Genomic DNA, 10,887 nt, shown 5'->3' on the forward strand with positions numbered 1-10,887 from the left:
TTACTGATTCAACAACAAAAAATAATCTGAAGTGACAGATTAAACAAAACAGGTACTTGTTAATGTCTGAATTCTTTAGAAAATTTCTGTTTAACACTCCGCAATTCACACTTTCCCAACATGGAAAATGATTCCTCCAGTATAACTGCGTTTGACCACCAAAACTTTGCACACACGCATACACACATTCAAGCAGTTAAATTTGCTGAAGAAAACACTTCGGGTGAAGTCTGTTTTTATTCTAAACCGGCCGAACTTCAATCAACTTGGCATATACCATTTCTAAATCAGATTACAGCATCAACACATTATTAAACCTGACTATACAGTGGTACTTCTGTATTAAGACCTCCTAAAATCCTGGAAATGTAGGTTTTAAAAGAGGGGGGAGTCTTCAGATGGAGACTCTTCTTCTTCTTCGTTCATGGGATTAGACTCCCACGTTCACTCACAGTTTTTTTACGTGCATGACCGTTTTTACCCCACCATTCAGGCAGCATACGCCGATTTCGGGGGAGGCATGCTGGGTATTTTCATGTTTCTATAACCCACAGAACTCTGACATGGATTGCAGGATCTTTTCTGTGCGCACTTGGTCTTGTGCTTGCGTGTACACACGAAGGAGGTTAAGTCGCTAGCAGGTCTGCACATAAGTTGACCTGGGAGATCGGAAAAATCTCCACTCTTAACCCACCAGGCGGCAGCGACCGGAATTTGAACTCACGACCTCCCGATTAGGAGGCCGACGTCCTACCACCACACCACTGCGCCCGTCTTCAGATGGAGACAAAATAAGTAACACTTTGAAGAACACATCTCATCTGAGAAAATGAAGTCTTATAGTCATGGGAGTCTGATACAGTGAGAATGGAGGTCTTGAAACAGAGGTTCCACTGTAGTAGTATTTTCCATCATAAGTTGCTTCCAATTATTAACTAAAAACAAAAAAAATGTCAAAATATCGAAGCTGATGGATTTCTTTTCTTCTCCAAATATGAAAGGGAGAAAACTCCAGCCAGTTGTGGCCGATGCAATTTCACAATATTATCTTGTTTTTGAAAAGTTCCCCGATACATCACTAATCTTACATTCATATTTCCTTGCAGACTTCACTCACTAACAACAGAAAAACGAGTTAAGTTCACAAAAGCAAAAAAACCCACTGTAGTGGTGGTATAAGGTCATGAACACAACACGCAAGAATTTAGATACTCCTAAACCAACAAACACAAAATCTAAACACACGATCATTTCTGCTGCAAGAGCTATGAGAAATAACGTGTATGCCTATACTGAATTAATATGAAAAACAAGCACACATCAACATCAAGACTTTAGTGAAGAAGCACTTATAGCAGATGAAGCTTAAAAATACAGCTGACATGCACTGTAAACAGACCTTCAATACAAAGAGCGGATACCTATAGTCGAACAAAACAGCATGCATGGCTACATTTCTGGTTTGAGTATCACCAGTGAAAGGCAGTGGATAAGGTGGAGAAACTGAGTAACCTCTAATTACAAAGCAAACAGAGTACAAATCCTGCAATTTATGCGGATAATCCAATTGGATATGGCGACACAGCATAAGTACAAGTCAGATAGAATATGCTTGATACATGGACCCTAATCATTGGGAAGCAGCAGCTGAGGGTTTTCTCGAAGTCCACGAAAAATGTTATGCCAGTCAACTGCTTCAAAAGAGTAGGAATACTAGCCTAGAAGTAGTAGCGCAGCACTAACGCACACTAATTTATGGCTGTGTAAGACCGACTACATGTAGTAATACAATGTAGTGTCATTGTCAAACTCAAACAGAACGAGAAAACTTTAAAAAAACAAAAGCTGAACTAGTCTTTGAATTAGCACCTAAAACTTACTTTCTACCACAAAAGCATAACATTACCAGTTAATAACAGTGACAGAGACTAGATGCTACGGAGCTTGGTCATCGAGATATAATGTAGACACCGACCGACTCAATTATAAGGCAGACCTGGGAACCCCTGTTTTGCACCGAGTATTCTCAAGCAAACTTGGTGTATTTTCAGAAAAATGAGTGTACTCCACATAGCATTTGAACATCCATGATTCAAATATGTTTCACACGCGTCCGTTGCACTGTTAATTAAATTTACCACAACGTTTAAAACAAATGCTTCTTTCAATGTTTACTGACAAAAAGTGAAATTATGTGTCAAAATCCTGGATTGGTTGTGGGATGCATTTGTGAAGAAAAGTAGTGTAGGAATTTTTCTCATCAATTTTTTATTCCACTGACCGTACTGCTTGTACTCTAGACAATCATTCGTACAAAATACGGCGAAATCGTATGGGTTCCCAGGTCTGATAATGCAAACATGATTTGTGATTTGAATACAAATTACATCCCAATGAATACCCATAACCTTTCTCAAGCTGAAACTAACAGATAATAGCAGCAATGGAGAACCATGAATAGTGAATTAAGAAGCATGGACACAGCCGAAATTAATTATGTGCACACAAAGAGCACACGCAGCACTCACTGTACTGAAGGATGCGTTACTTGATTCTAACCCAATGACAAAGAATCTGTACAAAGTCCTTTCGCTACACAGGTGACGGTTATATATTCACAAGAAGGAGTCACACCACTGCTTGAGACAGGTGAAGCAGTCGTTTTGCTGCTTGGTGTTGGCGGAACAGGTGTCGTGTAGCCAGCACTTGAACATCTCCTCGTCTTTCCTCAGCACCAGGTATTGCCCCAACACAACGTAGGCCTGCACAAGGAGAGAAAACAAATGTTCAGATACAGTAAAACCTCCCACCAAAGACTTTAGAAATGTCCCGAAAAATCAGTCATAAAAAGGAGGGGTCTTTGTTGGGAATATGAAGGTAGATTTTCATCACAGGGGAAGCAACTTCTTTTTGAATGTTTTCTGTCGATGCTTTCTTCACTTTTCCATTTGTTGTGAATCGACTCATGGTCTATGATTATTGATTGAATCTGTGTTTTTCTCTCTCACTCCCAGACTTTTTGCGATTCCAATCGCGGTTTCACCTTTGTTGCTTCTCTCTATCACTTACCCTATCTTCTTATGTTTTGTCGAAGTCGCCATGTTTACACCACCTCAACAATCTATCTATACATATAAATAAAAGAGAGTGTCTGTCTGTCTGTCTGTCTGTGTGTGTGTGTGTGTCTGTCTGTGGTCGCCATACCTCTGAGATGGCAAGAGGCAGGAACAAGATAGTGTGCACGTACACTCCCTAGGTGCCGCAGATGTGCACCTGGGTTTTAGTTTCTTGATTCATTGTTTCCTTTCTCAGATTATGGACCTCCCATTTATTGAATACAGCCTATATGGTGCAAGACCAGTTCAGTGCCTACTGTTCACCTGTAGCAAGCACATCATGCCAGTGATATTAGAGACTCGCTATTGCTCCTATGAGGGGAAGAAATGAAGAATGAAAAATTAACTGGACAGTTCCGGAAATTTCTAGAAGGTAAGGGAGATAACTTTTTTTTGTATCCAAACAAAGGAGGTAAAGCTAATGATAATGGGATAGCGAGCGTCTTAAATTGCTACAGGGCTCCGCTTACTCCCGGGCGAAGCCGGGCTTAACTGCTAGTTTCAAATAAAAAACGCTCGCGCTGGACCCGAGTACTCTTCAGACATTCACACACACACACACTCTCTCTCCCTCACTCCCTCCCTCTCTCTCTTTCTTTCTTACACACACACGAGTACAGACTCATGCACACACACACACACACACACACACACACACACACACACACACAAACAGTAACACTAACACATGTGCACAAAATGAATCGAACCCGGATCACTTTGGCCATAGACTCTCTCGTGCTCTCTGTCTCTCTTTCACCGAGACCAAACCCTGCATTGTAATTTCTTTGCCGAGACCATTTTCCCCACCCGTTGTCTGGTTTGCACTGAAATCATGCTTTTCTCGTCACTGCGTGACGTGTTCGCCGCCCAAGTCTGCCCTTTAGTTCAGGCTGTTCGCAAAGCGACCAGCCTCCCACCGCAAAAACTCCCACCGTTAAGAGTGGCTTTTGCGATTTATTTCGCATTTAGGTCCCAGGTAACATTATGAAGTTTTAATACGATCAATCGGACCTATTATCCAGTTAGTGTATCAACTTTTGAACGAACTGCGCCCAGTAGTTTCCCAGCAATAAGCTGTTAAGTCGAGACAGACAGACACACACACACAATTAAAGTCTGCAGGACCCTAGTACTGCGTACTCGGGGATAAAGACAGAGAGCTTTGACCGATAAGGCCACAAAAAAAAATTGTCTGTTTCTGGTCACCCGACCGATCCTAAATTTCGGCGCCGACCCTAAACTTTTTTTTTCCAAACTCAAATTTTTTTTTTTTTTTTTTGGTGGTAAAGGACAGGGTGAGAAAAATGAACAACAAAAACGTATGAAAACGAAAGTCCGCTGACGATTTGTAAATGTGTTGAGTGTCTTGTCTCTATGTATAGTGAATCCAGTCTCTTTGCGCGATTTTTAAAGTTAGTTTTATTGGTCTACATTTGGGGTAAAAAAAAAAAATTTAAAAAAAAAAAAAAATCCCGACCTACCGACCCTATTTTTTTTAGCCATGTTACCAGAAACAGACAATTTTTTTTGTTTTGCCTATGGAGTGTGCCTTTAAAGTGTAATCTGAATGCCAAATGACTCACACAGTCAAAACCAGCCTCCTTCAATCGGCCACCCAAGACCTCTCCGATGCCAGCGAGGTCCGTGACAGGCTTGTCACCCATTGGCTCTGCCACAAAGTTCCTGTGCTTCTGCGACGTAGACATGATGGAAGGTGGAACTGCATCGAAAAGAAATCATATTCTTAGAACAATCAGATTATCAGTGAACAATTTCTCATATTGTCATGGGCCTAAACAACCAAAACATGCAATAATCACAAGCAGATCCATGTAATAGGAGACTACACATTTACACAGCGGTATCTTACTTGACTGTCAATAAATGATTGTATTGTATGGGGAGATTTATAATATAGCGCTTGACATATTAATTTCTGCCGTGTGAGATGGAATTTGTTACACAATATATCACGCATTCACATCGGCCAGCAACCCTCAAGCCTATTAGGGCGAGCATTCACCTTTCACGGCCTTTATTCCAAGTCACACAGGTATTTGGTGGACATTTTTATCTATGCACAATTTTGCCAGGAAAGACCCTTTTGTCAATCGTGGGATCTTTAACGTGCACACCCCAATGTAGTGTACACGAATGATACAACAGAAGCAAACAGTGTCATTTGCTTCATTGACTCTACGTCTTAGAGAGCCTCACACTCAAGATAGTCGACAAAGGTCTTTATAACAATACACTTGGATCCTGCTAAGGCCAAAAAAAAAAAATGCTTTGGTTACGGTTTCATGGCCAAAAAAAATAGGGTAGGTAGGTCGATTAAACTTTTTTTTTTTTGGGGGGGGGGGGTAGGTCCCTCTTGAAATGATAAAAATATTTGTGTATGCAGGATATTCGAGGTATTTTCATATTGGTGTATTCGTCCGCTTCACTGCCATCAGGAGTCAAACGAACACACTTGAAGTGAAGTGATTTGATGTGGAAACTTTCCAAGTTTTCGAGAGTCATGCCAAAGTCCAGTTCGAAAGAGTCTTCGGGCTCGGCACTTATTTTCATCGACCCAACACATTTTATCCCGAACAGTTTGCCGTCCAAAGTTGGATGAAAATCATGAAAAATGTCCACCAAGGTTGCACTCTTCGAGTACCGACTTATCAGTCGTGTTTGTTCGATATGAACGCACTTTTCGAATACGATTGCAAATGCAGACGACATCTTTTTACGTTCGCGCAACGAACGAACGCACGAGACTGACTTCCCTTGGATATGGGAGTTGTAAAAAGCGGAGTGGTGTCCCTTGTCGGGCTTGTTGTTGTCTGCTCGCCGGCGATCGATGTTTTCTCTGTGCCGTGGTGTTGTCGTTTTCGGTGGGTTTTTGTGTGTGTGTGTGTTTTTTTGTGTGTGTACATATGTATGTGTTTGGTTCATTTTATTTTTAGCTTTAGGACCAAAAAAAAAGTTTAGGGTCGGCCCAAAAAGTTAGGGTCGGTCGGGAAACCGTAACCAAAGCATTTTTTTTTTGGGCCTAATAAAGGCTGGTACAGTTGTGGTAGTACTAAGTAGTACTAGTGCTAGGACTGACAGTGCTGGTGGTACCAGTCTACCACCTGTTGAGAGTGCACTACCGCTGTGCTACTTTACCGAGTAGTACCAGACTCGACTGAGCAGGGAAAAAACAGTGTTCAAAAATAAGTTCTGATTTTCAATCAGTGTGGCACAAAAAAGTCAGAAGAGCCATGCTTTTGATTGATGCAAGCTTTTCGAAGCGAGACAAAAGCAACAAAATAAAGTAAATAACCTGCCATCGTGATGAACAACTATAACTCTGATGTGTAACCTGAACAATAAGAAAACTAAGTCAGAGATCACAATTCATTGTGGCACTGATCGCTGGCGTGTTTTGACTGTGGTCACTTGGGTTTGGCTTTAGGTCGCTTGAGATTAGGAACACACCTGCCTAGCGATCGCTGCCAGTGATCGGGAATTAATCGAAAGCGAACCATGGGTCGGATTTACATATTTTGAAAGAAAAGTTTATCAGTGATTGAGCGCACACTGCATAACAACTAACAATAACATACACATCAGAGTTAGCTGATCATCGCGATGGCAGGTTTACACGGGACAATTTTCCCTGTCACACCGACGATTTGATCGTAAGATTCGGTTGCGATAGAGTGAAGAGTCGCTCGTAGTCGTAGCTTCGGGAGATGGAACTTGCTCTATTTTCTACGATTCAAGCATATGTATTGACCAATCAGAACCCGCCGTTGTGTCCTTCACGCTGTGACTTGATATAATGGCGAACAGCAGCGACCAGCATCTCTTCGTTGATTCAAAACTTTTCGGAAGAAGAGTTTCTTACTCAAATTCAAACTCAAAGGTGACGTTTAGGCATGCAACTGGCTGGGTTATCAATTTCTCGAGAAGGCCTATGCTTTAAATGTATTTTTTAGAAAGGGTGAGAGCGATGTTCGAACAATAGCAGAACCCGCCTCTCCAAAATAGCGTTTGCTCTCGTGCATTGCATTTGCTGTGTTCTTTGATGCGTCACTTCCGCCCCGCTCGCGCAGAGCATAGATGTGTGTCAACTGTCATACACATCTCTGCATGGAGTAATCATTCACTGTGTGACAGGGGAGTGTCTAGGAGTTGATCGGGGTACAGCTGCTGATTGGCTCGTTGTCATAGGAACAAATTCTACGACTGAATCGCCGCACTGTGTCTGTGACTGCCTCATTAAAGCCGGTCAGCACAGACAGCAGCGCACTAGTAGTAGTTGCTTCACCTCGCTTTGAATCAATAAAAGGGGCTCTTACTCTGCCACACCGCTTGCATATCCTGACTAGAATTATTTCCGGACGGAAAACGTCTATTTTGACAGAAGCTCGCACTAACTAACTTTGAACACGAGAACGATGCAGTCACGCACAACAGATGTTCGTACTTGATTTCACAATCTTCGAAGTATCCAACCCAACAGTCTATTTCTGCACTTAATCCGTACGCTGACGCTCATTAACTGACAGTGACAGGGACACAATGACTAAGTGAGTGACAAACTGAAACTCACACAAAAAGGCCACTTCAACTTCAAGGCTTTTGCGAATCTGCGCACAAGCGTTTTCTGCGATCTGTGATTAAACCAAAAGCAGTCCAGTCATCAGAATGTAACTACAGTCAGCATACCTTTACGTGGTAGTTGTTGAAGGTACAGATGTACGTGAAATGAGTCTGAGGCTATTTTGGATGGCGCGTAATCTCAACACAGAACTTCCGGGAGCAGTCTAAAAGACTGGAACGACACACCTGTGTAAACAAAAGAAGGTAAATGTCACCTAATTATTCATTATATCAAAATTAACCGAAAAAACACAATTATATTATTTGGGAATTTTAAATAGTTAAAAGGGTTTATCTTGTTTATTTCGTTTTGCAATGTTTCTTTGGATCGTATTACCAAAATCTCCAGAAAAACATCCTTATATCAGCATTCTCTCGTCAAAGGCAAAAAATGTTTTTTGGGATGAAGATTCTTTGCAAATAGACAAAACAATACTCTGTATGTATTCAAACAAGTTATGAGATCAAGATAAAGATCAGCTACAACTGTAAGAGCACGTCGCATTTCGTCTTATAGATTTCTGTTTTGTATTTTGTGGTAAAAAGATACAGATATCGGCTTAAAGAGTTACCTTTCCTTCAAGCGACCATTGCGACTGGATCACGTTGTTGAAGTTTTAGTCCACATTTGTTTTTTGTTCAGTCACCAATGAACACCTTTAAGTCTCAGTTTAACACAACGGTAAGAAGACAAATATTGGTTTAAATATTTCTGCCTTTCAGTTTGTAATCTCTCTCTCTCTCTCTCTCTCTCTCTCTCTCTCTCTCTCTCTCTCTCTCTCTCTCTCTCTCTCTCTCTCTCTCTCTCTCTCTCTCTCTCTCTCTCTCTCTCTCTTGAGTGGCAGGCACACTTTACAAGAAAGTAGCCAAGAACGTTTTCCTCCTATCCAAGTTAAAGCAATTTACGGACAGAAGGACTCTGGAAATGTTCCACCATGCTCATGTAATGCCTCACATCAATCATGTTTCGACGCTCTGGGATGGCAGCAGTGATGTCCACTTGAAAAAGTTAGACTCTCTCTATCGTCGCTCGGCTAAACTCATCGAAAAGGATAATGCCCCAACAGATATGAAATTAAAAATGCTTAACTTTCTTCCACTGGAAAAGCATCTCAAGTTAAACAAAGCCATTTTCATGCATAAATTGTATTACGGTAAAGTGCCGATTTACATTACATCATTATTTAATAAAGCTAACTGACAGATATGGGTCGGTCAACTTGATCCCACCGATTCCACGAATTGACCTTTATAAGACCAGTCTTGCTTTTTCGGGTACATCAGTTTGGAATTCACTTCCATCATCCTTAAAGCACTTTAAGTCATTAAAAAGTTTTAAAAAATGTGTCAAAAAACACTTAATGTCTGAGTAGTTTAACGCGTTTTGATTTACCACACTTAGTATTACGCCAAAGATATGCTGTGCATTGTATATTCTGAACATATTTTTATTGTACTATTGCTACATGTTCGATTGCTACCATACCCAATATTTATCACCAAACTGCAGTGACACAAAGATTCATCTTAAATTTTGTTTTCTTCTGTAATAAGCATTATATGGTTTGCATGATTGCGGAACTATAGTTACTTCCCTTGAACAGTTTCCCAGAGTTCACTATCCTAATTTAAGTAACATCAACTTGTGGGAAAAGCCCAAAGTGCACAAATATGCATCACTATCAGTATCACTTAAAGGCCCCTCCTGTTTTTGGAACCGCAGGAGCTTTCTAGTTTGCTGTTAGGTAGATTTTTGGTTCCTCTTTCCTGTCATGCTCTCTTTTTCTTCATGAATTCTTTTCTTTTTTCTGCCTTCTTGCTCATTCACCTGTATTTTTTCCAAAAATCTCTTCTCTTGCCGCTTGTCTTGCGATTCATGTATAGTTTAATCTGTTAGTGTTCTGATGTAAGTCCAGCAGTAGATAGGTTAAGCCTATTTTAACATACTGGAAACTGGTAATCTTCCAGTAGGTATTAATTTAGTTTTACTAAAGCCTGCTGGGACACAAGTAATGGGTTAGTGCATTTGTAAACAGGAATCGCTTGACAAGTGGCCCCCTTCATCCCCCCCTTCCTTGTCCTGATATGGCTCTGCGTAGTCGGCTGGACGTTAAGCAACAAATAAACAAACAAATCAGTATCACTCTCACAGCGTATTGACTGCAGCCAATGGTTGATATGTACTTGTAAATCATGCACATTTGAACTGGTATAAGTGGTTTCCTATGGCACCAAACTAAAATACAACTGTGCTTGTTTTTGTTTCCACAGAGCATAACGACACAAGACCTGTTGGATCAAAAGAGATTTAAGAATGTCTAAGATCACCAAAAGAAAATATGTGGAGCAGGAGGTGATGGAGTTTGTCCTTCCTGCAGAAAAACAACAAGTTGTGAAGGTAAATACTACAGATATTCAAGAAACATAGGCACAGACAGGCACCTTCAAAACAACATTTGAATACACAACTCTGTGCACTTCAGATGCACTCGACTCACACTGACGCACACACAGTTAGCACAAACATACAGTGACACACATCCACACTCATGCGCTCCCCCCTCCCCCCACACACATACATGAAATACCCCACAAGAAAACCAACTATTTAACAAAAAAGCAATGCTTGTTAATGTTATTCTCTCAGGAGACTGGTTCGGAATAACTCGCTCACTCTGTTACACATGTTGTATGCATTTAGAGGGCTTACTTCCCTTAGTTTATCAGATCTCTAAACGGCGCTCTGTCTCATTTGTTTATGATTCTCATTTTAACTTTAATGAAGAAATATGGTTTGTCAGTTTCTTGTGTCAGTAACTCTGATTGTGTCAGTAACTCTGATTGTTAATTAAAATTAATTATTTTCTTCTTCTAAAGCTGACAGGAGGCAGGGGGAACAATCTTCATGCCGTTGTTGATGCTAAGGGAGATGAGTTCCTGGTTAGCATGCCAACCAAGTTTCGCAAAAACATATGGGTCAAACGAGGTAAGATGGAAAACTGCATGTGTGTTTGTGTCCATGCATGTGTGTGTAAAAGTATTAAGGTCTTTACAATTTTGGTGTCAATGATAGATTTATGCATACACTGGAGTGTGCAGGGACAGAAATAAGCTCAGTAGCGTTCAAAAT

At 40.8% G+C, this 10,887-nt stretch overlaps 2 protein-coding genes across 3 annotated transcripts in view; one reads left to right on the forward strand and one right to left on the reverse strand.

Annotated features, from left to right (window-relative positions):
- Nucleotides 1–218: 218 nt before the first annotated feature.
- On the reverse strand, nt 219–7,969 carry LOC138951643 (barrier-to-autointegration factor-like). Of its 2 annotated transcripts, none has more exons than XM_070323181.1 (3): nt 7,824–7,969; nt 4,703–4,839; nt 219–2,762 (listed from the first exon to the last, which is right to left on the reverse strand). In XM_070323181.1, the coding sequence occupies exons 2-3, from the start codon at nt 4,823–4,825 to the stop codon at nt 2,616–2,618; spliced, it is 270 nt and encodes an 89-aa protein (XP_070179282.1). In that variant the 5' UTR covers nt 4,826–4,839; nt 7,824–7,969; the 3' UTR covers nt 219–2,615. The 2 variants fall into 2 exon arrangements, with proteins under 2 accessions (XP_070179282.1, XP_070179283.1); XM_070323182.1 differs by having other exon boundaries at nt 7,708–7,844.
- A 363-nt stretch (nt 7,970–8,332) lies between these two features.
- LOC138951645 (probable RNA-binding protein EIF1AD) overlaps nt 8,333–10,887 on the forward strand; it is a 7,984-nt gene continuing 5,429 nt past the window's right edge. Inside the window, exons 1-3 of the mRNA XM_070323183.1 lie at nt 8,333–8,439; nt 10,029–10,155; nt 10,635–10,743. Coding sequence (XP_070179284.1) covers nt 10,072–10,155; nt 10,635–10,743 — 193 coding nt within the window. The 5' untranslated portion in view covers nt 8,333–8,439; nt 10,029–10,071. The remainder of the gene's footprint in view (nt 8,440–10,028; nt 10,156–10,634; nt 10,744–10,887) is intronic.

The sequence above is a fragment of the Littorina saxatilis genome, linkage group LG17 (assembly GCF_037325665.1).
Source record: "Littorina saxatilis isolate snail1 linkage group LG17, US_GU_Lsax_2.0, whole genome shotgun sequence".
Classification (NCBI taxonomy): domain Eukaryota; kingdom Metazoa; phylum Mollusca; class Gastropoda; order Littorinimorpha; family Littorinidae; genus Littorina; species Littorina saxatilis.

Bases quoted from the DNA above. Each gene is read 5' to 3' on its own strand.
- LOC138951643 (XM_070323181.1), bottom strand. From the start codon at position 4,825: ATGTCTACGTCGCAGAAGCACAGGAACTTTGTGGCAGAGCCAATGGGT. The intron at 2,763-4,702 runs GTGAGTCATTTG...CTCCTTGTGCAG, and splicing joins AGGAGGCTGGTTTTGACTGT to GCCTACGTTGTGTTGGGGCA.